The 27,785-nt window shown below is 38.0% G+C and overlaps 2 protein-coding genes across 11 annotated transcripts; one reads left to right on the top strand and one right to left on the bottom strand.

Moving 5' to 3' along the window:
• Window positions 1-8,129, bottom strand: NPY5R (neuropeptide Y receptor Y5). Of its 8 annotated transcripts, none has more exons than XM_008000158.3 (5): window positions 7,706-8,129; window positions 5,944-5,983; window positions 4,300-4,431; window positions 4,140-4,212; window positions 1-1,713 (listed from the first exon to the last, which is right to left on the bottom strand). In XM_008000158.3, exon 5 carries the CDS (start codon window positions 1,699-1,701, stop codon window positions 364-366), a length of 1,338 nt encoding a protein of 445 aa, XP_007998349.1. In that variant the 5' UTR covers window positions 1,702-1,713; window positions 4,140-4,212; window positions 4,300-4,431; window positions 5,944-5,983; window positions 7,706-8,129; the 3' UTR covers window positions 1-363. The 8 variants fall into 8 exon arrangements, with proteins under 8 accessions (XP_007998349.1, XP_007998346.1, XP_007998348.1 ...); XM_008000155.3 differs by having other exon boundaries at window positions 1-1,710; XM_008000157.3 differs by having other exon boundaries at window positions 4,304-4,431.
• On the top strand, window positions 7,292-27,785 carry NPY1R (neuropeptide Y receptor Y1). Of its 3 annotated transcripts, XM_008000173.3 has the most exons (4): window positions 7,292-7,399; window positions 15,982-16,000; window positions 25,049-25,898; window positions 25,999-27,785. In XM_008000173.3, exons 3-4 carry the CDS (start codon window positions 25,200-25,202, stop codon window positions 26,449-26,451), a joined length of 1,152 nt encoding a protein of 383 aa, XP_007998364.1. In that variant the 5' UTR covers window positions 7,292-7,399; window positions 15,982-16,000; window positions 25,049-25,199; the 3' UTR covers window positions 26,452-27,785. The 3 variants fall into 3 exon arrangements, with proteins under 3 accessions (XP_007998364.1, XP_007998365.1, XP_007998363.1); XM_008000174.3 differs by lacking the exon at window positions 15,982-16,000 and having other exon boundaries at window positions 7,293-7,399; XM_008000172.3 differs by lacking the exons at window positions 7,292-7,399; window positions 15,982-16,000 and adding an exon at window positions 18,496-19,297.

The following is a 27,785-nucleotide window of genomic DNA, read 5'->3' as shown; positions in this document are numbered from 1 at the left end:
AAAAATTTTTTCTTATTATATTTTTGGACAAAAGTACTGAGTTGGTTACACATAACTTTTAGTTTCAACAAAAAATACAATTCATTTGTTTAAAAGACAACATGGAAGTGGAAGGTAATACAACTTTCTAAAATGAAATTACAGATTGGATTGACACTGACTACACAACTAAATAAATTAATCCCACTATAACACATAAAATTATCTTCCATATATTATGAACTGACATTCAAATCCAGAAATCTTTCACATAAATTAAATTTCATGTTAACAAAATTTCTATTTATTATACATAAATAGATATCATAAATATATTTTACATGACCCTACATTTGATCTTTCCTTGGTAAACAGTGAGAATTATTACATATGAAGACAGTGTATAAGGGACATTAAATCAGCTTTAATCCCATTATTAAGAAATCCATACAGAATTGGATTAAGACAACAGGACATCATGCCCAACAAATGACAAATGCAATACACCAACTTGAAATGCCTATTTGAAATAAGATTGTCATTAAAATCAGTTACCACATGGAAAAGGTGTAGTGGCATCCAACTAACAGCAAATACTAGTATCAGTATGGTCAGCCTGTAGAAAACACTTCGAGATCTCTTTTTTATTCTTGTAACAGAACGTTTTACTCTCAATTCATGAACATCTGAATTTTCTTCAGGTTTTATTTCAAAGCAGGTGGGGACCCCTGGTATGAACTTACTGGATGAAGAGAGCTGACTTCTTACAGAGCCAAAGTTTTCTGGAAGTATTCTGGAGTGGTTCTCTTGAGAAGGTCTTTCTGGAGCAGGTAACACACATGCTGTCTTCTTGCTATATCTCCTTCTGTGTTTTTTGATGAATGAATAACTCCATTTATGGCTGCCAGAGAGTTTCACCTGAGGCCCAATCTTTCTGGATGGATGAAGAGTTAAGTTGATCATCTCGTTTTCTTCAAGTCTGTTTTCTTTGTTGGACAATCCACAGCTTATGCTTCTGCAGACACTTGTATGACTTACAGTAAGACAAACTAAGGGCAGAATATACTGAACTAGCAATAAAGAGATAGTAAAGGCAATTCTGTATGAATCAGATGGCCATGACTCAACACATAAATACCTGCTGCTCAGCAACGCTGAACCAAATGTTTCTTGAAGTTCCACAAGACTGTGAAACACTGGAAGGGGAGAACAGATGGCAAAACCTAGTGTCCAGACAGTAGCTATCAGAAAGTAGCCATGGTTTGCTGTTAAATTATTAGAGATGGGATGTTTTATCATATGATACCTGACAATGGCAATTGATATTAAAATTAAAGTTGAAACCAAAACTGACACACATTGCAGAAAAGGCATAATATGGCACATGACTTTGCCAAACATCCACTGATCCAGCAAGACAGACGTCAGTGTGAAAGGTGAGCAAAACAGCACAACCAAGATGTCAGAAAAGGCCAGATTTCCTATAAGGAAGTTTACCGTAGTCTTCTGATTACGCTTTTTCATGAGAGCCATTAAAATAAGTAAATTCCCCATAAAGCCAAGAAGACTTACAAATGTATAGAGCCCAATCAGAAAATACTGTAAGTCATCTACACTGCTTTTATAGTCATCCCAGACTGGGAAATCAGAATTCCGAGTGGCAGCAGTATTATTCTCTGTGGCAAGTGTCTTGTTATAATATTCATCAAGCTCTAAATCCATATTATAGTCCTGCTTGGAATAAAAAGACATTTGTCATCAACCTAAAAAAAAATTACATGACTACTTTAAATTAATCTATTCAGACGGAAACTAAATTTTACAATCGGCTCCCATGACCTTATTAATCTCCTAAGAAAGTTTATGAAATCTTTAACTCATTCCAAGTGCAGTGCAAATATCAGCCAATAATGATTATAGTAAGTTTAATTTTATCATTACTTCCAAGATGTATTAACTTATGTTAAGATAATAGATTGTATTTTTAAAATTTGTGTAGTAAATAACGTAAGGAAAGAAAAAGCAAATGTAGACAAGAACTTCAAGATACATGCTTTAAATCACTGATTAATATTATTCTCCAAGGCAATATAACTGGTACATAGTATAGTCACATAATCTTACCATAAAAATTCTATTCATTTCTATCTCAATCTAGGCCAAACTTAAAAGTCACCTGTCCTAGTCAACTCAGCTGGACATGATCTCCTCTTCAGAACTCCTGTTAACATTCTGTTTACAGTTGTCTGATGCTACAGATCATAATCTGCTCTCATTGCATTATAATGCCTAGCCGTCTACCTTGTTTATTTACAAGCAATGGGAAAGCAGAAACTATCTCTTATTCACTTTGGAATCCATCCCAATACATGGCAGAGTAATTTTACCACTGCAGGTAGTAAGTAAATGTTTATGAGAGAATAAAATATTCAAACAAAACTCTAGTAACAAATATCACCTAGCTCATACAACGTTCAAATTTAAGCGCCTTGAGAATAGGATTACTATCTCATGAACTAGGTGCCTATAGTAGGCACTCATTAAATCTGTTTGTCAAGCTGTACTGTTGACTGTGTAGATACAATGCTGAATGATGACATCTTTCTGTGACCGATCCTCAGTCGTTTGGGAAATGCCAGATTATCTCTGATTAGGACAACCACTGATGGACTAGCAGTGCTGTTGGTGTTTTCTTTTTTTTAAACAAACAAACAAACAAACAAATTTCACTTGCTTATTAATTTAAAAACTGTGTATAGATTTTGCCTTATGAATGAGTCAATGAGTTCATTGTTCAAGGAAAACATTATACCTTAAATGTAAATGTAGAAGTGATATTAATATAACTTCCAGTAATAAGTTTTTTCATTTCAAATTAAATTAATGTTATACCTCAATGGCATTACATGTTTACCTCTACATATTAGACTTTTGATGCTACTGCCTGATGAAGCACTAAATTGCCTATAACATACCAGTAAGAGGCAAAAGGACCCCCTCCTCTCATTTAAAAAAAAAAAAGCACTTTTTTTTTTTTTACTTTTTTTTTTTTTCTTAGAAACAGGGTCTCATTTTGTTGCCCAGGCTGGAGTGCAGTAGTGTGATCACAGCTCATTGTAACCTTGAACACCTGGACTCAAGCAGTCCTCTCATCTCAGCCTCCCAAGCAGTCAGGACTACAGGTACATGCCACTACATATGGCTAATCATTCTATTTTTTTGTGGAGATGGGGTCTGTCTATGTTGCCCAGGCTGGTGTCAAACTCCTGGCCTCAAGTAATCCTCCCACCTTGGCCTCCCAAAGTGTTGGGATTATAGGCATGAGTCACTGTGTGCCTGGCCACTTTAAGTGTTTTTTTTAAAACAAGAATTTCCTACAGAAAACACAAACCAGCAAGCAAATTGATTCCAATAAATACACTGTCATAGAGATTGTGATATACACATAGTTTAAAAAACACTTTTGTTACCTATTAATATATGTTTATCTACTTATTTCTAGATCTATAATTGAATAATTATACTAAAACTATAAAAATACGTTTATTTAAATTAATAGTAAAAACTGTTATCTTTAATTTATGAGGGACCTGTAGGTCTTAGTTCAATAAATTTCCAAATGGCAAATACTACTGTGTACATATATTCATTACAAGTAAGTTTAACTTCAGTTCTATATATAGCAAGTTTCAAACAGGATGACAGAGTCATCCTTATGCTATGAGAAAAGTTATAAGTTTTTCACAACTTCTACAAGTGATTCTATGTTGACCAAATTATTTTCTGGAAGCTAACTACATCCTTTTAGAGGATAAGTTAATTCAAAGACTGAGGATTGTATTCATTCATTCTTAGACCCTAGCCAACAATTTACATTGATATTGCCGCAGTGAAAAAGAACACCTGGTACAAAAGTGACTCGCATGACCTCCTGAATCATATTATTCATCATATTCCCAGTCAATAGCCTCTCAGCACCTACTCTGGATAGGTCAGCAAGCTTATAATCAAAACAGCTTTGATTGGTGCTTTTGCCTAATTTCCTGAGTTCTGATGACCCCCTGGCTCAATTCAGCTTATTCATGATCCTATTTATATTTATAATGTGTACAGGCTGCTTGTAACTGCAATCTTGCTTAGTTGTTCTTCCCTTGACTTACCTTTCTTGAATCAATCGTTTTCTTCTAACTTTGTGGTAGGTCAGTTGTTACTGATAGCTTTTCCTTGTACTTCCTAAGCAAGAACAAGAGAGAAATTAGACGGCCCCTTCTACAGTGGCTTTGTGCCTTTTTGGATCATGGAACTGTGGATGATACTTACTTACTTAGTGTAAAATTGCTGTCCAAAATTTTCTGAAGAAAGAGAAGATGCAGCACAATTTGTGGTAATAGAAACAACATAGTTTTGAGTCTAAAATTCAGATTTTTCTCCAATCCATGTGGTTAGATCTCTCTATTATATTCGAATGGAGATAAAAGTCTTAATTATTTTTCATTCTAGAAATAATGTTTAATAAAGCATATTACACATAGTGGATGCTAAAGTAAATATTCGTTACCAATCATTTTAGAAAAGCAGTTTAACTTCCCTTGCTTTAAAATAACAGAAATGAATCATCCTGGCAATGTGGGAAAATTCAGGATAGAGCATGGCTATAAATTTGTGTGTACATACATATGTGTGTATATGTATCTTTATATATACATTTATAGAGAACCATTGAAATTATAGATGTTTTAAATGGCCCCAAAATGCAATGAGGAGGAGATACCTAGATAGACAACAAAGAGAGTTTAGCACTTTAAATTTTCATTTGGGTATCTTCATCGATAAAGGCTATCACACAAGCAACATGAAACTAAAACTGCAAGATATATTTACAAAACATTTAAAAAATGTAAACGAAAAAAGAAGTATATCTGCTTCCACGACTGTGCAGTCTGCTATTAAAACTTTTATTTTAAATACATGCACATAAAATATTGAATGCATTAAATTATAAAACCACATCTCCTTAGTAAGAAGATGAAATAAATGCCATCTTTGCCATCTTGAGTATTCATTGAACACTGGAGAAAAAACTGAGGATGCTTCTTTCATTCCCTAAAATATTTGAGTATTTTAAGAAAGTACATAATTTATATATAATTTTAAAGGGTAGGCTCCTTCTATTAATGAATAGCTAAGAATGATTAGTTGTTCCTTCTTTTATTCATTCAAGAAGTATTTATTGAACATTATATTTTACTAGGTGCTCTGCTCTGCTCTAAGCATAAAGATGAGTAATGCAAGGTGCTATGCCAAGAATATTCTATGATGGATTAATTCAAGCTCACACCCTGAGTAACTGTAGATTGCTGAGATGTAAAAGGCCTCAAATTGGATGATGAATGAATTAATAAATGAATGGCATTCTCCTGACTGACAGTAGTATATTATTTCACTATAGCATGGACACTTGTATTATTGCCGAATATAATGAATACTTTATGTAGCTACTGATAGACTGATTAGCAAATTTAAAAAATTCTCCTTTAGCATTCATTCGTTCATTCAACATTCATTTATTCATTTTATTTTTGTGCGACTGTAGTCAACTTTCTCCTGCTCTCCCTCTAGCCCCACCCCACACCATCTACCACATAAACATACACACATACAATACCTAATATATAGTCTGCACAAAATGAGCATGTTTGTGAATCTTTGTTCCAACGAAGGAAGAATTTTTTCTTACAACTGAATGATGAATACTGCAAATGCTGGAGGCGCGGAGGAGGGGTGGGGGAGGGGTGGTGGTGGATATGTAGTTTTTTAAAATTGCCTCCTGGTAGCCAGGGGATAATGTAAACATTAGGAAAATTTTGTCCAATCAGATTTAAGTCGAAAATCTAAGGTACAGGAACGCTCTTAAAATGAAAACACAAACAAACAAAAAAGCAAGATTTCTTTCCTTAAACTTACCTTTTCCCTTCCTTTTTCCTGAAAAACACAGTGAGCAGACCTACAATGGAAATGCAAATATGTTTAACAACCCTCTACTTCTCAACAAGTGTTGTTATGAGTGCTGTACATTCTTATGCAACATATTTTATCCATTATAAAAGTAATGATATGTGTGAATCTTCTCAGATTGCTACAGAAATTATGAAATATAGCCAGAGAAAGAATATTTTCACATGGAATATTATTTGACAAGAAATCTGATATCGACAGCATGAAATTTTTGTCATACCTAATTACTATATTTACTCATTCTCTTTTATAATAGTTGTATCTCCCACCATCAGAATTTCCAGGCTGAAACACAGAACTTTAATCTCTGAGTAAAAAGTGAAAAATAAAAGTTCTTTATTAAACTATGGCAACTTATAAAAAATAATGTCTTTTCAGAGGTTTACTGGAATTTTCTTATAAACTCTTCTACATCTGACACCTAGACAAATGACACCTTCTGAATAGATTTTAAGTATTTTAAGAAAGTGTTCTTAAGAATAATAGGAGGAACTTCAGGGAATTCAAAGGATATTAAAAATCTGACTTGTACATTTCAATAAGGTTTATTTGTTTGAATAATTTCTTGCCTTATGAAAATACACATCACTCTCACAAAGGATGACAATCACACAAAAGAATAAAATATATGTAATTCTTTTCCTCCTGCAATGATACAATATCAACTATTGTCTATTTTGCTGTGCTCATGGAACAGCAGCATGATTCCATGTTCTCAAATATTCCCATGGTTTGTTCTTAAAGCCAGAATCTGGCACAATTTGAATTGGAAAGATAAATACAGCTCTGCTCAGCTGACAAACACACAGGCATGCACCACCCTCCCTTCCAAATTCTAACAGCAGAGTTTCTCTTCCCTTGAGAAATCTGAAATCTAAAATTGCATTCGAACTGCAAGATTCTTCTGAAAGAGCCTTAGGCTATTTTCCATGGTCTATGGTAAAACCGTTCTGGCTTTGGTCCAACACAACGCCTCAGCTCCTTTAAAAGATTAACTAAAGGTCTGTGAACTTGGAAAAAAGAATTCCCGTTTCTGGAATTCGAGTTCTATGGATGTTTGCTATTCTCGCATTTGTCATATGAAGACACCTCGCAAATAGGAGCGCAAACCTTGGAGCGCAGCTGCCTCCCGGGCTCAGGTCAGCGCTGGACTGCGCGGCAGCTGGACGGCTTGAGTGGCGCCTCGCGGGCTGCGCCCCTGGCCTCGCCAGAGACCCGCTAGAGCTGAGCCCTGACCCGGGCACCCTGCGGGCTGCTGTTCCCAGCTCCAGACCAGCCGGGCTGCAACAAGAGTACGTCTAGCCTGGGGCAGCGCTTTGTCCATCCCCCGCCCCTTCCCCAGGAGGCTCCTTCGCAGATCCCCGACACTCTCCTCCCGGGTTCGGCCCGCGCCTGCTCCACCCGGGTGAGTTGGGAACTGGAGGGACCTGCTCGGTAGGAAAGAATTCAGCCCAGTACCCTCTGCGCTGTCTCTTCACTCCTGACAAGTGTCTGTTCCGACACCCTAATCCCCATTTTTCCAGCCGCACTCCCTTCACCTTCCCCACCCCGCCCTCTTAGGACCCCCGACAACGCCCTGGCACCAGAGACAGGGGTGCGGGCTCCCAGGGACCAGCGCAGACTCGCAGCCCGCGCGGGGACCCGCCACGGTCCCTGGGTGCAGGCCTACCCGGCGCGAAAGGGGTTGGCAGGGAGAGGCGGGAGCCCGTACCTCGGGGCGCCCCGGCCGCTGCAGGCCCTGGGCTCCCGGGAGCGCGGCCCAGCGCGATCGCTCCTGTACCCCAGCGGCGGCGGCAACAGCAGGAGCAGGACCTGGAGGCGGCGGTGGGGAAGAGGGGGCGGGGGTTTAACGGCGTCTCCAGAACACGTGACTGTTCCGGGGACCCCCCGAGACCCTGCTCCAGGGCGCCTGCTCCGCGCCAGCGTCTTCCAAATCCGGGGGCCGGGGGCATCCCAGACCTACGCCGCTGTTTGGGCGCTCTAGGGAGAAGCCACAGGGCCCCGGGATGTCGCCCTTTCACCCTGGCCTCGGGTCCCAGGCCGACCAAGTTAACTTGATGGGCAAATCGAGTTTTGCCAGTCCAGCCCCCAGCCCTGTGTAGTGAACTCTGAGAAGTCTTGAACTGGTGTGAGGATGACTGTGCCCCTAAGTGCAGTATTCCTGAGAACAAGCTTCGAGTCTCAGGTTTTATCATTGTCGGGGGGGCGGGGGGGGGGGGGAAGAAAGAAAGAAAAAAAGAAAAACAGAACACTGCTCTTCCTTTGCACCTTTTTGAAGTAAGGAAGAGTGGCGGTGGGGAGGCTCATCCAATGTCCAGGAGAGGTAAGGGAGTCTGCGGGGATGCGCCCAGCAGAATAGAAGGGAAGTTTCCCCACTCCAAGGAGTGGCAGCTGTGGGTGTGGGCAAGCGGCAAGAGCAGGGGAGTGAAGCTGAAATGAAATCAACGCTGCTCAAGACTATATTCAATAGCAAAGAGAAGACGAAGGGCTAAAAATGAATTGTCATAGGTTAAAAGAAAAAAAAAAAAAAAGACGGGAAAAAAAGCCCACACAAAAGAAAAAGAAAAAACCCTATCCTTCTGTTCCTTCTCAACATGATTTCCATCTCTAATGTTTCCAAATCTGTATTGCGCAGGTTTGCTTTATTTTTAGCTAATCATTAGTTGGCAGGTACTTTAGGTGCGCGCGCGTGCGTCTCTCTCTCTCTCTCTCTCTCTCTCTCTGTGTGTGTGTGTGTGTGTGTGTGTGTGTGAGAGAGAGAGAGAGAGAGAGAGAGAGAGAGAGAGAAAGAAGAAAAGAGAGATTGGGTAGAGGTCTGTGTGTCTTTGGACATAGCTTTACCATGAGAAAGGGTATAGTTATTGTACCCTTTAATACTGAGAACTATTATGTAACAGACAGCATCTCCTGCTGAGTAGAGTCCTGTGGGACTAGCTCTTTATAAACCGAAGAGAACTGTACCCCTTGGGAGCACTGTGACTTGTAATTCTCACATCTGGGGCAGCTATCACTGTTATACCAGAGGTCAAAGAAAATGTTTTGTGCGCCCTTTCTGCTGAATTTTAGCATTCAATACTCAGGGGATCTATATAGATTGCCATTTTATCAGTCAAAGAACCATCCAAGAGCTTTTAAAGAACTCAAGTAAACACAGTTCCTGTTTTATTCTTCTGTGTGTTATTTCTGAAATATTAATATATTCTCCCCAAAAGCTTAACAGAATAGGCCTTCTGAGCAGGCACCTGGGATCCTGCAGTAGGGAGCAGGGGATGAAAGTGTCAAGAAGGAATAACCTTGAGAAAATAAGGCTTGTTTTTTAGACTTTCTTAATTCCACCGTCTCTGTGGTTAATGCAGTACACATTGCCACATAAATTTCTATCCTTCCATCTCTTGCACAGTCATAACATGTACACTTCAAGTACACATTGTCTTTAAAACAACTTCCAAGTGAACCCCATTGTGACTGTCTTTCAAAACACTAGTCTATGCTACAGGCTTTTGCATATTAAAAGTATAAAACAAATCTTATTTTTTCTTTTCCACAACTTTGTTTTCTATTTTGATGATATGAACCTTTAGGGTGAAGTCACTGTTATTAGAGTATTGAAAATAAAAGGCCACGTGCCATTGATACAGAGATTGTAATTAACCTGACCATTTTCCCTTCCCACTGCACCCACAAACAAGTCTCAAAAAGGGAACTGACATTTCTTCTTTAAATACATGTGACAATACGCAGTAGTAAGGATATCTGGAGTGGACAAGTTATGAAGAGATTTTTGTTTGGAGGAAATTATCAATGTACAAATGTAGGCAATATGCTACATAAAGAGAAAGATATGAAGATGAGGGTGCTTTTACCTTTAAATTTCCCAGGAGGGATTCGAGACTGATCATTGTTACTCTTTGTAGAATATAATAATTTTATTTTTATTTTATGGAGTAACATTTAAGCGGAGGGGAATATCAGAACAGAAATAGTAATGTCCACCTCTATTTTATGTATTTTTCCCACTCACTATTTATAAAATGCTCATTTGGGAAATTAAGTTGGATTTTGTGCATGTTACAAAATTAAACTGGCTATTGCCCTGTTATTACAGTTAATAATCAGTTACGAAAGAAAGGTAAAAGTTAAAGGTCACTTGGGACTCCTAAGACAAATTATTGAACAATAAAACAGTCGCCCAACAATTCCTGGGGTAACATTTTGCTGAGGAACATGACTGTGGTTTTTGTCAAAGCTACTGTTGCATTTTAATAACAGCTACCATTTGTGGAAAGCAATGACTAAAGTGCTTTGGTATAATCTCCAATGATATTTGATTTTGATATATTCGTTATAGAAGAAGTATGGGTAAATAAACTAGAGAAAACAGTATTATTTTACTTCATGCATTTATTTCTCTGAGGATTTCGTTGTACTCCTTAAGAGTAAATGTTTCTTCATCCACTTTTCCTATCATGGTAAATTTAAATCCTTAATACTTAAAAGATGTGTTATCAAAATATTTTATGATGTTCTATGCTGCATTGATTTCTGTGAAATAGTAATAATTTGTCATACAAATCAATATTTAGAACTTAAAATACATGATTTTTATTATTATTATTTTCAGGGAACAAAAGCTATTGAAAAAAAGTTTTGCCCAAAGTATTATGTACATTGAGTCCATTTCCCAGAAAACTTAACGACAATTTTGAGGTCCTACAGGGGTATCATTAACATTTTGTTGACTTCTGAGAAATACTGTGCTCCTTAAGCAACACTTTATTTATCCTTTTGATGCTCTAATGATTTGACCTTAAAGCAGTGACTGATTTTCAGAAAGAATGTATAATTCTTTTTACTAGCAAATATCCATGTTAAAAATACATACACACATAGATGTGATACAAATGTATTTTATATGTTCATATGTCACATACGTATTTTTATGATAGACACTTATCAGAATAACTGAGTTGTAGCCAGGCTTGATCTCAAATTAGTGGTGTGGCTTTAGACAGGCACTTGATTTTTCAGTCTTCATTTTCTTTGTCTGTAAAATGAAATATTTTGAATCGAAGATCTGGAGTCCCCGTTGAGACCTGACTACTTACGACTGTATGTCATTAATGAGCATGCATTACAAACATATGTGTAGAAAAACCATCTTTTTAGATCTTCAGAAATATTTGATAGCCACAGACATTGTTTATTTTCCCTTTACATTAAAATTTACAAAGAAAATACTGATGTTAAAGTTTTCCATTATTATTGGCACATTCTCTTCCCTGCAGCTACTATTAACTATATTTTATTTATTCATTTCAAAATTTCAAAAAGTTATGGCTGCCTTACATATCAGTACTTCATTAATTATATTGTTTTTCAGTTTTGCAGCACAAATATATATACAAGAAGAAGAGAGCATGGATTCCTTTGACAATATAACATTTTATTATGTAAATCCATATATAGGCCATATGATTATTTATTTTTATAGTTCAAAACTCCTCTGAGAAAAGATAAGTATTCTGTAATATTTTTTAAAATGTTTCCATTTCCTATCTATTTTGTGTAGTTAATATTTCAAATCTAGTTATAAGTCTAAATATAGCTTTACTATATTTAAGTGGAAATGAAAAGGAAAAAGTTTATTTATTTATTTTTGGTATGTTGGTTTGTTTTAGTCTTTAAAAAGAATGTTTACAGAACTGTTGAAAGCATAAGCCCAGGATCAAAAGTTGAATTATATGCTCTTCAAAATGTATGTTACTACATTCTTAGTCTTACCATTCTCACAGGTAATACAGCTATTAAAATATGTTATTGAACAGGTAGAAAAAATATGAGACCGTTCCTCAAGTAGACATTATAAGCAGTTTCAAAGGAATTAGAGTCCATATTCAAGTTTATACCTAAGAGATGATGCAGAGCTAACACATAAGAATATCCAAAAATATGAAGCAGATCATCAGAAGGAGTGTATTAGTAAGCAAACTATGCATAAAATGTATATGCATAAAGTAGCAATCATCCATCATAGCTGCAAATGCTGAAGACACTTTTTTAATGTTTGAGATGAACAAATGGGCTTGATTTGTGATATTCAAAATTTTTGTAGTCCTACCCGAGTCCTAGTTTTTCAATCTTTCAACAAAACTTCTTCAGTGTCCTATGATGTGTTAGATACCCTTCCAGGCTCCTAAGTTTAAGAGATGAAAGAAAAAACAACAACAGTCATTGTCAGTAAGAGATCACAGTATAGTTGTAGATATGTGCAACTACATAATTAATGGTAATACAATGTGATAAGTTCTGCAACTGAAATAAACTCTAGGTTGATTTCTTATTTATATTCCTAGGTAATTCGTTCTTAAAAATAAACTGGGGATGTAACAGAGGGTTTTATAGCTGAGAAGACACTTGAACTGAAATGTGAAGGGTTAGTAAGAGCTAAACAGGCAGATGGAGGGGATGGAGAAGCGAGAAATGTTGTAATAGCATGAAGGTGAGAGAGTGTGTGGTATTCAGAATCATGCAAATGGTTTCGTATGACTGCAGTGTATAGGGTGGAGGATGATACTGAAAATGTTGATTAAAAAGGATGTCTTTGGTCCTTCACTTGAGACATCTGGATGAAAAGCAGCTAAAAGATTTAAGATGGGAAGTTGATATGACTGGAGGTCTGTGAAAAAAGCTGATAGATTTAGACCATTTAGCAGAGAAATAAGTAGAGCTTGATAGAGGTGAAAGAACACACGTGAGAGATATTTAGGAGATAAAATCACCGGCAATCTGAGACCAGTTGGATTTGTGAGTGAGAGAGAGGGGAATACACACGTGGGAGGATTCTTAGGTTCTGGCTTGAGGGAGAAGAATGATGCTGCTGATCAGATCCATGAGCAGAGAAGCACAAGAGAAGCATACTGTCCAAGGAAACCTGAGAGGGATCTGTACTTTTGGTGAAGATTGAGGGTTATGTACATGCAAGCACGTAATTGATGGCAGAGGGTATATCTGTGTGGTAAGAATGAAAAAAGGAGTAGATTCAGATTGGGATCTCTGGTGAATTCTGGTAATTTGGGGGTTGGTGAAGGAAGAAACAGGACCGCTAAAAGCACAAGTTTATTTGGGTGGCACTTGCAGCAGGTTGCATGACAGGAGTAGCCCCTCCTAGCAAGAGAACTTCTAGAGACAATGATGTGGGGCTACCACCTAGAAGGGGCAGAAGGGGAAAGTAGAGAGGAGACTTACATGTCTGGGTGATGTCACTCAGCCACAAGGTGGGGAGTCTCTGAGTCAGAGACCTCTGAAGGGAGCTGTGGTTTGGTGTCTTTCACAGCTACAAGATTTGTCTTATCTATCATTGGCAGATGTTGGGTGGAGTTTCATGGGGGCATTTAAGAAGGTAGGCTCTAAATGGGCTAAAATTAATTTATTTTTGACTATATTTAGAACCATTAGATGTGTGAGATTTTGAAGTGGTGCTGGCAGGCTTTGGACTAAGGGCCTTAGCCTGCTGTCAAGAATCAAACAGTATGCGGACTGTGTTAGGCTATCACCCACGGGTCATCTCTGGCCCATCTATGTAACAAGATCCTAGGGAGAAAAACGCCTAAGAAGTAGACGGAAATAGTAGATCTTGAGAGAGATGATTGAGCAACAGCCAATGAAGAAAAGCCTGAAGTGTGGAGTTGATAAAGTCAAAGGAAAAAAAGATTCCAGAAACAGTGGATGCTCAGTTGAGTCCGCTGCTACATAAAGAATAAATATAAGAAAGTCTGAATCGTGTTCACTGGCTTTGATTATTAGTGCCCTGGGCAGAAGCAATTTCAGGTGCGTCATATTTGAGGAAAAAATGAGGTGACAGTATATGTACCTTATCCTCAAAGAAGCTTGCCAGGAAAGAGAAGCAGCTAGGGAAGATGTGACTCCAGTGAGGGAGTTACTATGAGAAAGAGATGAGCGATTTTGTTTTGGTCTTTCTTTTAATCCTAAGCTAAGAAAAGTGAATTATTGACTAAACAGGTATTATAGTTATTTTATTGCTGTTTAACAAACCTTCCTCAAACTTAATGGAATACAACTCATGGATTTGATGCTCATGGACTGCGTGGTGGGACAGCAGCTCAGAAGGGCACAGTGAGATAGCTTGTCTGTCACATGGTGCTTGGGGTCTCAACTGAGAAACCTCAGCGGGATAGGTTGACTCAAAGTCTGGGGTTGAAACAGCTGGGTTGGAGAATCTATTGCCAAATGGAAGGATTTGAAAGTTAGGGGGTAAATACCCTATGGCCTTTAAATTATCCCAAAAAGAAGGAATCCATTGAGACTGAAGGTATGAAGTAGGAGCCTGGGAGAGGGTTGGAATTTCAAAATAGCTTCTAAGAGGAGAGAGATTGGTAATCACCCAAGCCAACACATTTCTGGGTAGTATTTAAGGCTTAATGAGGGTTTTGAATTTGCAGTTGCAATAATCTGCACAGTTGAGTTTTAACCTACATGCTATGCTAGTAGGGAGTGGCAGCTAAACAATCTCATAAGATCAGATGGGTCATATTATACCACTGACCATCCTTAGATATGTGTACTCTTCCTAGATGTATTTGTATCTTGGCAAAGGACGCAATAGCTAGACCTTAAACAAAGGAATGAAAGCAGGATACTTACCTTAGCAAAATGATGCCTCAGAATATTTCCTACCACTTTTGCATGCACCTGCTTGTGCTATTATGTAGGTGTACCAAAAAACAAACACTTTCCCTTATTTATTTATTTATTTAGAGATGGAGTATCACTCTGTCGCCCAAGCTGGAATGCAGTGGCACAATCTCAGCTCACTGCAGCCTTCCCCTCCCGGGTTCAAGTGATTCTCCTGCCTCAGCCTCCCAAGTAGCTGGAATTACAGGTGCCTGCCACCACGCCTGGCTAATTTCTATATTTTTAGTAGAGATGGGGTTTCACCATGTTGGCCAGGTTGGTCTCAAAATCCTGATCTCAGATGATCTGCCCGCCGTGGCCTCCCAAAGTGCTGGGATTACAGGCGTGAGCCACCGCACCCAGCCTAATTTTCTCCTTTCTTTAGAAAAAATTATACCTTCATAGCTTTTCTTCATAGGCCAAGTCTGATCTATTGATATTGGCCATCTGAAGTGTTGTGCTGTGAGAAAGCCTAATACCAAGCTTGAGATTTTGGGGAGTGGGAGTCAGGGGCAAGAGGAACAGTTAGAGATGTTCGTCACAGATGATGAGAGCTGTGGTGGTGGCATTCATACTTATGCTTTTTACCAGCTATTTTTATTTTGTCTCTTCAAAAGAAGATACGAAAAGAATAGTAATAATAATTATTAAAAACAATAATAGTAACTGTGGCAAAGCTCCTTTCATTACCTCATATAGTAAAAACATAATGTTATGGTTTTGTAATATAATGTTACACTTTTTTTTGAATGTCTAAAGGGTATCAGACCATATGAGGCATGCAGAAAAAGATTTGGCTATTTACTAAATGTTAAGATCCTACTTGTCTAGAGCCTCATTGTGACAGAGTTTTTAAAAATGCCCCGAAATATGCAGCCCAGGTAATGAAATGAGAACTTTTCTGAAAGGCATTTGCATTTCAAATCAAGATGAAGAGAAAATCCACAAAGAGTATTGCGTGTTTTCTGCACAAAGGAGATCATTGAACAGTCTGTGCACTTATATACTAACATTTTTAACTAAATTAATCGTCATTTTTTTTTTCTGCTAGTTTATGCTCTCCAAAAGTCAGGTGAATAAAATGATTGTACTGACTATTTGATTGTGCTGATTAAGTCAAAACTCTTTACAACTGTATTTCATTGGCTTTAAGATGTGAGCTTTAAAAGTATTTTAATATTTTAATATTCATTTGCTATTGATAGTATGCCATTGCTTTACTTAAAACCTTTTTTTTTTTTTTTTTTTTGGTGGTCCATACAATCAAATTGCTCCTTACATTCTTGGGCATCAAAGATCCAAAGAAATGCAGCAGGTAAGTCACAGAAGAAGGAAAATCCAGACATACAATCAATTCATAGAACATGAGCTGATTCACTGACAGGCTTCATCATAGTTCTACTCCCATGGAATTTCCCCCTTATCAATGTCATCTACATTTTAGTTTTCACGTGTAGTATTTATGCCTATTAAGCTTCTTCTGAGTGACAATTCATGATAATTTACCTGTATCAAGGCCTGATAGTATTTCAGAAACTTTAACCCTTGTAGCAGAAATTCCTCAGAAGACAAATAATTAGTGTGTTTCAATTCCAGTAGCAAGCATATTGTCACACTTTTATTTAAACAGTTACTGAATCATGGAATTTAAAGGCTGAGCCAGGCCATAATATTGTTCCACTGTTTCGAATATAAAACTCAGATTTACAGAAATTTAATGAGTAGATCCTATCCTTCAGTTTATATGACAGAGCCAGACTGTTGTCCAAAAGAACATGAGAATAGATCATTAATATCATTCTCCTTGGTTTATAGGTCAGGCTGTTATGAAACTACAGAAAGAAATATACAGGATTGAAGAAAAAATTCTCCCTAGCAAAGATTAAGTTTTATCTAATTTGAATCCCAGATAGGAAAGTATGCAGCTGATTATTCACTTAAGAGTAGAAAAATAAATGATCTTAAAATTGGAATGAGGAAATTCTTTAAAAAATATTTTCTAAAAAATATTTTCTAAATAGTTTCTAAATTCAAACTACTTTGCATATTTTAAATCTTCTATAAGACCACATTATTGGAGAATTTTATCTTGCGTTTGGCCATTGGACTATGCCTAATTTCTCTATTTTTCACATTGGAAAGAATCCTAGTACATGATATCCCTAAAGAATTACATAATTTTGCCATTGAGCATTTCTTTTTTTTTTTTTTCCAAAACAGAGTCTTGCTCTGTTGCCTGGCTGGAGTGCAGTGGCATGATCTCGGCTCATTGCAACTTCTGCCTCTCGGGTTCAAGCAATTCTCCTGCCTCAGCCTCCTAAGTAGCTGGGATAACAGATGCGCACCACCACACCCAGCTAATTTTTGTATTTTTAATAGAGACGGGGTTTCACTTTGTTGGCCAGGCTGGTCTCGAACTCCTGACCTCATGATCTGCCTGCTTTGGCCTCCCAAAGTGCTGGGATTACAGGCATGAGCCACCACCCCCGGCTGCTGTTGAGCATTTCAGAACTTCTCTTTGTACCATAAAGTTGTCATAGAAAAGAATCTTTGAGATCAGTGATCTTTCAAAGATTGGTATTTGATATTAATAACTCAAGAATGCAGTTTCACAGATTTTCCTTAGGGAGAACACTTCATAAAAATTGAGTTAATAAAATGATAAAATACAATGGCCATAATAGTTTAGACCTCTTGCAGACATGCCTTCATTAGTATTCTTGGGAAATAGAGAAAGCATAGCACCTGAGTCCAAATTATATTCTCAAGTCCAAAATATTTGCTGACATAATAAAAGTTTCTACATAAAAATATATTCTTAGTAGAGAATTAAATTACGTCATTTGTAATTCTTACAGCAGGCTAAAGATAGCCGATTTGATGATCAAAACCATGGGGAAAACTTCCTTCTAAGAACAGAATGTGACTTCAGGCAATAGAGTAGACAGAGGATGCATAGAAACCTGAATGAATATTAGTTACTGTTCCCTGAAAGAGTTGAAATTCCTAAATTAGGCCTTATGTTTTCATCCTTGGTTAAAAAAAAAAAAGTGTGTGTGTATGTATATATATATATATTTGTGTGTGTGTGTGTGTATAAATGAATCTGTTGTCATTTTGCTCTGCTTAACCATTAGAGATTTTTATATGTATGCTTCTATCTGTTGTTATACACTAATAGTACAGTCATTACATAATCATGATATTTTAATTCTTGATTACAATCCCTTTCCAACTATATAAAAATATGTCTAGTGACACATATTTTAGAAAGTTTTCTTGGAAAAACATCCAGAGATTGTGTTCATCACTATCTATATAAATGAGCTTATACTGAACCTTAAATATGTTTATTCAGCATAACAATCAGAAAAAGAAAATTTTTTTTAACAGTATAAAGTTCAGGTGAGTCCATTTGTCTTGGCATTTTATTTTGATTTTAATTAGAAGAAAGACTGCCATTAGAATTGTTTTGTAATGAAATCTTTATAAATTCTCTGGGCAGTGCCCTCTATTAGAAAGACTTCTTATTTTTAACACTTTTATTTGGAAGAAGTTCTACTCATTTGCATTAGTCCATCGTCTACATAATGTGTGTGTGTGTGTGTGTGTGTGTGTGTGTGTGTGTGTGTGTTTTACAACGTTGACTTTTGAAACTAGAATAGAATCAGGTAAAACATCTCAGATCAGTGTGTCAGTAACTGGCCTGAATCATCGGGCACCATGATGGGGTTGGCCGCCTTCAACGTACTCGGTGTACATTCTATTTTTTTTCTACATAATGTTCAGTACTGTAGTACTAATCACCGAGAAAAATTGCATTGACTCTTTTCGACCACCAGGGAAATATTCAGTTCATGGTTCTCCCCTAAAAAAACTAAAAAGCTACTAAGCGCTGGGAACAAATCTGACTTAATGCATTTTCTCAGTGGGCCAAAGAAAGGAGGGCCGATTGTCTGCCTTGACTTTTTAAAACTCTTCTCTTTATTCACGTATAAACTGAGGAAAACAAATTCTCGGCACTGGCGTGAGAGTTATTTGAGCGTCACAAAATAAAATATTAGTGCCATTATTGTGGCGAATTTCATGTTTCCCAGCGAGCCTTTTGATTCCCGGTTTGGGCTGGCGCTCGAGCTCTCCAACCGGGTACGACTTCGGCCACAAGATGGCACTGACCTGCAAACAAAGAAAACCACAGTGGCACCGACTTTTTCAAGCCTTGGGAAACTGCCCTGCCTTCCCCCTTCCCCGGAGTCAAGGACTGTGGGGATTAGGGCTTCCTTTCCCCTGCGCGGGGCGTCTGTGTCGAATAATGTGTGGCTTCTGTTGGATTGCTTTTCTTTCCAAAATTCCTAGGCAACGCTTCCCCGAGGTGTGCACCTTTGCGAGGTGTTTGTGGGGCGGGGGGAGCTTCAGGCGCTACTCGCGGGACGCCGTCACGTGATCCGGGATGAGGTGGAGTTCGGCTTTAAGGGGGCGTCTCTTCCTAGCTTCATCAATCTTTAGGATCTGAGCAGGAGAGATACCAGCGGATCTTCCCCACTCTGCTCCCTTCTATTCCCACCCTTCCTTCTTCAATAAGCAGGAGCGAACAAGACAAATTCCAAAGAGGGTAAGTTGCGAGTTTATGCCTTTCCAGAGACTTTTGCGAAATCTCTCATTGACAAGGTGAAGGATAAGCGGGGAAGAAAAACGACGCCAGTGTCCGAAACTGGCTCTGGGGGACCGAGGTGTGGTCTCCAGTGCAAGCAGGTCGCAGGTTGCTCCAAATCACCGGACCGTTCGCGGGCTCCTGCCGAAGGGTATGGGGTCGACGCGGGTGAAAGGAGAGGGTCGCCTACGCGGAGTTCGGGCTTTCCCACCACGTGCTCCCGGGGAATTTCTGGATGGGGATCCAAGTTTTCCTCTACCCAGGTTCTCTTTAAAAGGTCAAGGCACTGGGAAGGTGCCCGAGTTCGTCTATCCCGCACCCGCTCATCTTCCGTATGTGTCTTGGACTGACTGGAGGCGCTGGCTCTAGCCGCACCGGAGTTTTCGCGGAGTAACTGGCTGGGATGAGCCAGAGAAGGGTGGGCTTGGTGCGTCGCCCGCCGTCGCCCGGGTCCCGCGGCAGGCGTCGGGCTGGGAGCGGGCGGAGGTGGGAGTAGCCCTCGGCGCGGACCCCAGAGCGCAAGCCCACCCCCACTTGCGGATTCCGCGCGTCTGGGCTGCAGTGGAGCCGCGCTCCCCAATACTGAGCGCTTCGAGTGTGGAGCTGCACCCGGGTGGACACCCGAAGATTTTAATCATCGGAGTTCTAATCGGGGAACTCTTTAGCTCTTTCTTTTAGAAAAGTAATGATGGAACATGGCTGGGTTAGGAGATTGGGAATGCACAGGAGGTGGAGGTGACTTGCTAGGGTGTGCCGTTGGTTCCCAGGTAGACTGCAGAGATGCGAATGTTTTAAGGTCTGATACTGGGCCAAAGACAGAATTGAGTAGGGTTTGGGATCTGCTTGTTTTTGGTTGTTTGTATCTTTTCTCTTTTGCCAGTCTCTTATCACTAGTAGAAAGGTTTTCTGATGTGTGTGTGAGAGAGAGAGAGAGTGTAGTAGGGAGTCAGGAATGGAGTAAATTTCGGGCGATTTACCTAGTTACACAATATGAAAAAGGTGGGTGGGTAAGCGTGCCAACAGGAATTTTGACTGAACATGTCCCATTTCCCATTTCGTTGTTTGATAACTTCTGGAGCACAGGAAAAACCTAGAGGAGAGGAGCAGAAGAGAGTGTTTCCAAGTACACACACTAACACACACACACACACATTAGAGCACGCATTGCTTCCCACACTCCCCATCCTTTAAGAGGGCATGACTGGCGGGATGGCACACACAGGCAGGGGACATGTGGAGCTTGTCTGTCAGGTCTGCAACAGAAAAGCAGTAGCTGTTAGTCCTCGACCCTGGGCAGGCTCTCAGCGAAGCAAGCGAGGCAGCGGAAAGTTAACCCGACCCGCTTCCCCACCCAGGACTAAAAACTAAGTGCTTTATTAGTCTTTATTGTCTTCAGGCAGCAGTCTGTTGAACAAGCCCTCCCCAGCAAGGAAGGAGCAGAGAATTATGTAACTCATTTAGATAAGCTAGCAGTAACTTTGGGAGGCTGTATGTAACAAGGCTGACATTTCTTTTCCAACACAAGTGAGGTGAACAGCCAATCCTGAGTATTTGAAAAAATTTATCTGCAGCAGGTTATGATCAGGGAGCTGTATTTTCAAGTAGTAACAGCACTACGAAGAGCAAGCAAGGAAAGGCCAGCATTCTAATTGGAAAGAAAGAAGAGGAAATTTCCCTCTGCAGGGGGCTAATTTGCCAATTGGTGATGTATGTAATGTCTCTGTTTTGTCTCTATATGCACATGGTAGCTACACTGAGACTTAACAGTCTTTAATTTTTGCAGTTTCTGTAGCTGCCTAGCTTATTTTACAAATTATATTAGAATAGTAAATTTCAAATTATTTTCTTTTGCAAAGATAAGGTATGTAAATTCTCTCTTAGTATTGTTATTTTCTGACAGTTATTCTTTCTTGAGATTATACTAAGGTACACTGAAAATACACATTTTATCCAATGCAGAATTGGTTTACACAACTGGAATAACTACCAAATGTGCAATTAGTAAAACAGGCTTGAAAACACCTTAAAAAAAATAAAGTTTTCATTTTCTCTATAGCTAAATTAACTTCTACCTAGTAAGAAAAATGCTTCCTCATTGGGCATGCCTATTAAATACCGTTTCAAAGGTGTCAGACTAGAGCTTCAGTACATTCACCTGAACTCATCTGTAAGAAAGCCATGTTTGTAGCCTGTACTTTGCAATAATTTAATGTCTGTGTGAATTCTTATATGTATTCATTTTTGCCCAAATCAGTCAGTGGGTAGAATATTGCTGTTTCTTTCTCTCTATGGTATACATCTTGGTCTCTGCTTCTATTATTTCTTGCCAAATTATTGCACTAGCTGTCTAATGAATCTCTTCTCTTTTCTTAAATGTGTTGAAAACAGCAGCTAGAATAGTAATTTTAAATCCAAAGTCATATAACTTCACACCTTTGCCAAAGACTCGCCAGAGGCTCCCCAGCTCTCCCAGGATTATAGGCAAAGATCATTAAAAAAAAAAAAAAAAGGCCCTAAAGTCTGTACCTGCCTCTTTAGCCTTCCCAATTAATTTCCTAAGGGTCCCTCCCTTATTTATCCCACTTCTCATTGCTACTTAGCACACCAGTTACACACAGGCCTTAGGGATGTTTGTTCTTTCCATATGGGATGCAATCCCCGAGATACTTGTGTGGCTTCCCTACTCACGACTCCTCAGGTCTTAACTTACATGCCTTCTTCTCAGACAGTCAGAGGCCATCTTTTGCAGTCAAGTAATAAATTGCAGCTCCTCCAAATCCCAGTTTCTCTCTCTTTTTTTCTTTTTTTTTTTCTTTTTGAGATGGAGTCTTGCTCTGTCACCCAGGCTGGAGTGCGGTGGCCTGATCTTGGCTCAGTGCAACCTCTGCCTCCTAGGTTCAAGCAATTCTCCTGCCACAGCCTCCCGAGTAGCTGGGACTACAGCTGTGCTCCACCCCGCCTGGCTAATTTTTGTATTTTTAGTAGAGACGAGGTTTCACCATGTTGGCCAGGCTGATCCCAAACTCTTGACTTTAGGTGATCCGCCTCGGCCTCCTGAAATGCTGGGATTACAGGCGTGAGCCACCTCACCAGGCCCCAGTCCCTCTTTCTTGCTTTGTTTTACTTCATAATACTTATCATCATCTAGCATGCTATATTTCTTACTAATTTTCTTCTTGTCTTTCTCTGCCCATAAGATTAGAAACTCAGTGAAAAGGTCACATTCTCTCCAGTAAAACTATGCCTGACATGAAAACAAAAGTCTAATTAATATTTGTTGAATGAATAAATTTTCTTTCAGAAATAATTTTTTTACATAAAGGGTAATATTTTCCCCTATATACATGACCTAGGAGCATGGCTGTTGTGATTAGCATACATTTTGCATGTTCAAGGACTATGATGGAATTGAGCTATTGATGTTAGGATTAATTTACCCAAGAACCTACTATTCCAACCATGCATCAGTTATATCAGTCAACACAGTTTTATTTTAAATCTTATACTTGCAAGGTACTATGAAGTATGCACGATGCCTACATCAAAGATGTTATATTAAAAATGAGAGGAGCCAATTAAGGATTCTAGGAACTAAATGGTGCTTTGAAAGATGGGTAGAGTTTGTATTGATGGTGGGAGAGAGAGAACACCCAGCAATAAAAATGGCAGAGGTGGAGATGCAGAGCTATATTTGGTAGACTGTGAACAGACTCGCCTGCCTAGAACACTGTATTCACATTCACATTGGGATTATTAGAGTAAAGTGTGGAAAGAGGTATAATGCAGAGGTCTTAATGTGTCAGGCTGGGGAATGTACTTAGTATTCTCTCTCTCATGTGTCTCAAACCAGGGTCCTTATTCACCTGTTGGTACTTGGTGACAAGGATAAAAAGCTTTTCCCTGCTCTGCTAGTTTTACTTTAACTAATGAAGGGAAACTTATAATTAATTCATAAGTCATGTTTAATATCTCTTTAGTAACTTAAATAGGAAATATGATGCTAAATTTTCTTGAATTTTTAAAATAAGAGATTTCCAAATAATTTGAAGTTATTACTGCTCCTTTGAGATTGTTTTCAAACTCTAACAATCACTGATCATTCTCTCTGCCTTTGGAATTCTTGAGAGAAAAAGTGTGATTATCACATAAGTATTAGGGAGTCATTACAGGTTGATGCATAGGGGAAGAGAGAGCCACGTTTCTAATCACATTCATACCTGAAATCATTCCATTACCATTCTTTAATATTTTCATTCTGACTTCATTATAGCAACCTTTACTTTATTCTTCTTAAGTTTTATAAGGCCAAATCATGGTTTCATAATATTAAAAAAAAAAAAAAACCATGTTCTAGAAAGCAAAAAAATTAAAGGAAAGGTTCATTAGAGGCATTAAACAAAAGGCAAATGCATTTCTGGCTTATTAAGTTTATTATCTTTCTTTCAATGGAAGTAACTCCGCACAATTTTCTTTATTGGTCTTATTTGAGAAAGAAAAGAATGAAATTCAGTTTCTTAATACAAGCACGATGACCTGTTAATTAACATAAGAAACCCTGTCTCACATATTTACTTAGTAATCTAGGGAACATCAGACTTATTTTTGAAAGGAGTTTTTAAAATAATGTCAAACTTTTTAAAACTCTACAAGTCTGTGATTTGTGTTAATAAGAGAAAAATATATCACAAAATACTGTGAAAAATCAAAATTACAACTAAAACCTAGATCTTTGCACTGGACACACATATAGTCTGGTGGGTAGGAAAGATACATAAATAATACCTTAGAAATCCTTGAAAACTTCTAACGTATTAATAAAATAACAGACTCTTAAAGTTAGAATCTCCTACACAGTACAGGAACTGTCTGAAATGGTCTTTCATATGGTGGTTATAAACTTTTGTATATGGAACACTTGCTAGATTTCCAGGCATGTAATTCCATTTTATTAAACTTTTGTTCCTCATAATGATGTGATTTAAAAAAATAATGAACACCTCTTGGCCCTACTTTTAACTTGTACATATAATTAGATGTAACATTCTAAGCTCAACGCTGTGTTCTACATGGTACCCATTAAAATACGAGAAGACATCTATACCATTCCTACTAAGTATTTTCCAGATTAAACATTGTGTAGTCTCTCAATAGTCATTCATGGCAAAGTTTTTTGATGTTTCACTGTATTGATCATCTTTTGTTGAATATACTTGTGCTGAATAGCATCTGCCCTAAAAAGCAGTCCAGTGTATGTGTGGTGGAGCTATTGCTACAACTTGACCTTGACACTAATTCTTCCATTTCTATAGCATATGGAAGAATTAGGTAATTTATTTTGTTTTGCTTTGTTTATTTTTCTTATGTTTTAATCTGTGCATTAAGTGGTTTTTATACATTCATATTCTTACAATGTTTAGGAATGTGCTGTTGTTACTGTTTATGTAAGACTTGGGGCATAAGATTTATATATTCCTCACTGACTTATAGACCACTATGTTTTACTAAGACTTGTTCTGTAAGCAAGTCCAATTAAAAATTTTATTTTTTCTTTATTCAGTGTGTTTTCACTATTTCTGCTATTTTAGAAAGATGTTTACAAGGTTACATTTTGTTTATTTTAGTGTTTTCACTTTAAAGAATTTTGTGAGTCAGAATTCATTTTGACTGCCCTCAATAAAATTAGTAATGCAATTGGTCATTTTCTCTTTACAGATTGTTCAGTTCAAGGGAATGAAGAATTCAGAATAATTTTGGTAAATGGATTCCAATATGGGGAATAAGAATAAGCTGAACAGTTGACCTGCTTTGAAGAAACATACTGTCCATTTGTCTAAAATAATCCATAACAACCAAACCAATCAAAATGAATTCAACATTATTTTCCCAGGTTGAAAACCACTCAGTCCACTCTAATTTCTCAGAGAAGAATGCCCAGCTTTTGGCTTTTGAAAATGATGATTGTCATCTGCCCTTGGCCATGATATTTACCTTAGCTCTTGCTTATGGAGCTGTGATCATTCTTGGTGTCTCTGGAAACCTGGCCTTGATCATAATCATCCTGAAACAAAAGGAGATGAGAAATGTTACCAACATCCTGATTGTGAACCTTTCCTTCTCAGACTTGCTTGTCGCCATCATGTGTCTCCCCTTTACATTTGTCTACACATTAATGGACCACTGGGTCTTTGGTGAGGCCATGTGTAAGTTGAATCCTTTTGTGCAATGTGTTTCAATCACTGTGTCCATTTTCTCTCTGGTTCTCATTGCTGTGGAACGACATCAGCTGATAATCAACCCTCGAGGGTGGAGACCAAATAATAGACATGCTTATGTAGGTATTGCTGTGATTTGGGTCCTTGCTGTGGCTTCTTCTCTGCCTTTCCTGATCTACCAAGTAATGACTGATGAGCCGTTCCAAAATGTAACACTTGATGCGTACAAAGACAAATACGTGTGCTTTGATCAATTTCCATCGGACTCTCATAGGTTGTCTTATACCACTCTCCTCTTGGTGCTGCAGTATTTTGGTCCACTTTGTTTTATATTTATTTGCTACTTCAAGGTAAGAAAACTTTTTTTCTATCATTTTCATTTTTTACCTTCTTTACACAGAATTCCTCATCAAATGAGTGTTTCTATTTAAATTTGTTTTTCTTCTGTAGATATATATACGCTTAAAAAGGAGAAACAACATGATGGACAAGATGAGAGACAATAAGTACAGGTCCAGTGAAACCAAAAGAATCAATATCATGCTGCTCTCCATTGTGGTAGCATTTGCAGTCTGCTGGCTACCTCTTACCATCTTTAACACTGTGTTTGATTGGAATCATCAGATCATTGCTACCTGCAACCACAATCTGTTATTCCTGCTCTGCCACCTCACAGCAATGATATCCACCTGTGTCAACCCCATATTTTATGGATTCCTGAACAAAAACTTCCAGAGAGACTTGCAGTTCTTCTTTAACTTTTGTGATTTCCGGTCTCGGGATGATGATTATGAAACAATAGCCATGTCCACCATGCACACGGATGTTTCCAAGACTTCTTTGAAGCAAGCAAGCCCAGTCGCATTTAAAAAAATCAACAATGATGATAATGAAAGAATCTGAAACTACGTATAGCCTATGGTCCCGGATGACGTCTGTTTAAAAACAAGCACAACCTGCAACATACTTTGACTACCTGTTCTCCCAAGGAATGGGGTTGAAATCATTTGAAAATGACTAAGATTTTCTTGTCTTGCTTTTTACTGCTTTTGTTGTAGTTGTCATAATTCCATTTGGAACAAAAGGTGTGGGCTTTGGGGTCTTCTGGAAATAGTTTCGACTAGACATCTTTGAAGTGCTTTTTGTGAATTTATGCATATATTATAAAGACTTTTATATTGTACTTATTGGAATGAAATTTCTTTAAAGTATTACTATTAACCGACTTCAGAAGTACTTGCCATCCAATACTGTCATTAGATTGGGTCATCTTGATTAGATTAGATTAGACTGTCAATAGATTGGGCCGTCCTTATTTTAAGATAGGCATCATTTTATTGTGTTACAGTAGTAACAGTATGCAAAAGCAGCATTCAGGAGCCAAAGGAGGGTATGAAGTCAGTCAGAAGTGGTTTGAGGTTTCTGGTTTTTGGTGTTTTTTTGTTTTTTTTTTTTTTTTTTTCCACCTTAAGGGAGGATTTAATTTGCTCCCAATTGATTGTCACTTAAATGAAAATTTAAAATTGAATAAAAATACATACTTCTCGGCTGCAAATATTACAGGGAATTGGGGTACCCACAAGAATGAAGAGAGAAAGCAGCTCCCTAACTTCAAAACTATTTTGGTACCTGACAACAAGAGCATTTCAGAGTAATTAATAAAGTAAATTCATATTGCTGCAAATAGTTAAATTATATTCATTTGAATTGATGGTCAAGAGATTTTCCTTTTTTTTTTTAACAGACTGTTCAGTGTTTGTCAAGCTTTCTGGCATAAATATGTACTCAAAAGGCATTTCCACTTACAATATATAGAAACACAAAAGGTGTTTTCCTTACAGCAGTGCCTATATAGTGACTGATTTTTAACTTTGAATATCCATCTTTCAAAGGAGATAACACCAAGTACAATGTTAAAAGAATATTCACTTCACCTTGCAGGGCAAAAATACACAAAAACTGAGAATACTTCATATAGCCCATTTTAACATGTATAAACTGTGTGACTTGTGGCGTCTTATAAATAATGCACTGTAAAGATTACTGAATAGTTGTGTTATATTAATGTGCCTAATTTCATGTATCTTGTAATCATGATTGAGCCTCAGAATCATTTGGAGAAACTATATTTTAAAGAACAAGACATACTTCAATGTATTATACAGATAAAGTATTAAATGTGTTTGATTTTAAAAGGGCGGACATTTTATTAAAATCAATATTGTTTTTGCTTTTTC

The sequence above is a fragment of the Chlorocebus sabaeus genome, chromosome 7 (genome assembly GCF_047675955.1).
Source record: "Chlorocebus sabaeus isolate Y175 chromosome 7, mChlSab1.0.hap1, whole genome shotgun sequence".
In the NCBI taxonomy this organism is placed as follows: Eukaryota; Metazoa; Chordata; class Mammalia; order Primates; family Cercopithecidae; genus Chlorocebus; species Chlorocebus sabaeus.
Note: the sequence above shows the minus strand (reverse complement) of the source record. Positions and strands in the feature narration are given on the sequence as shown.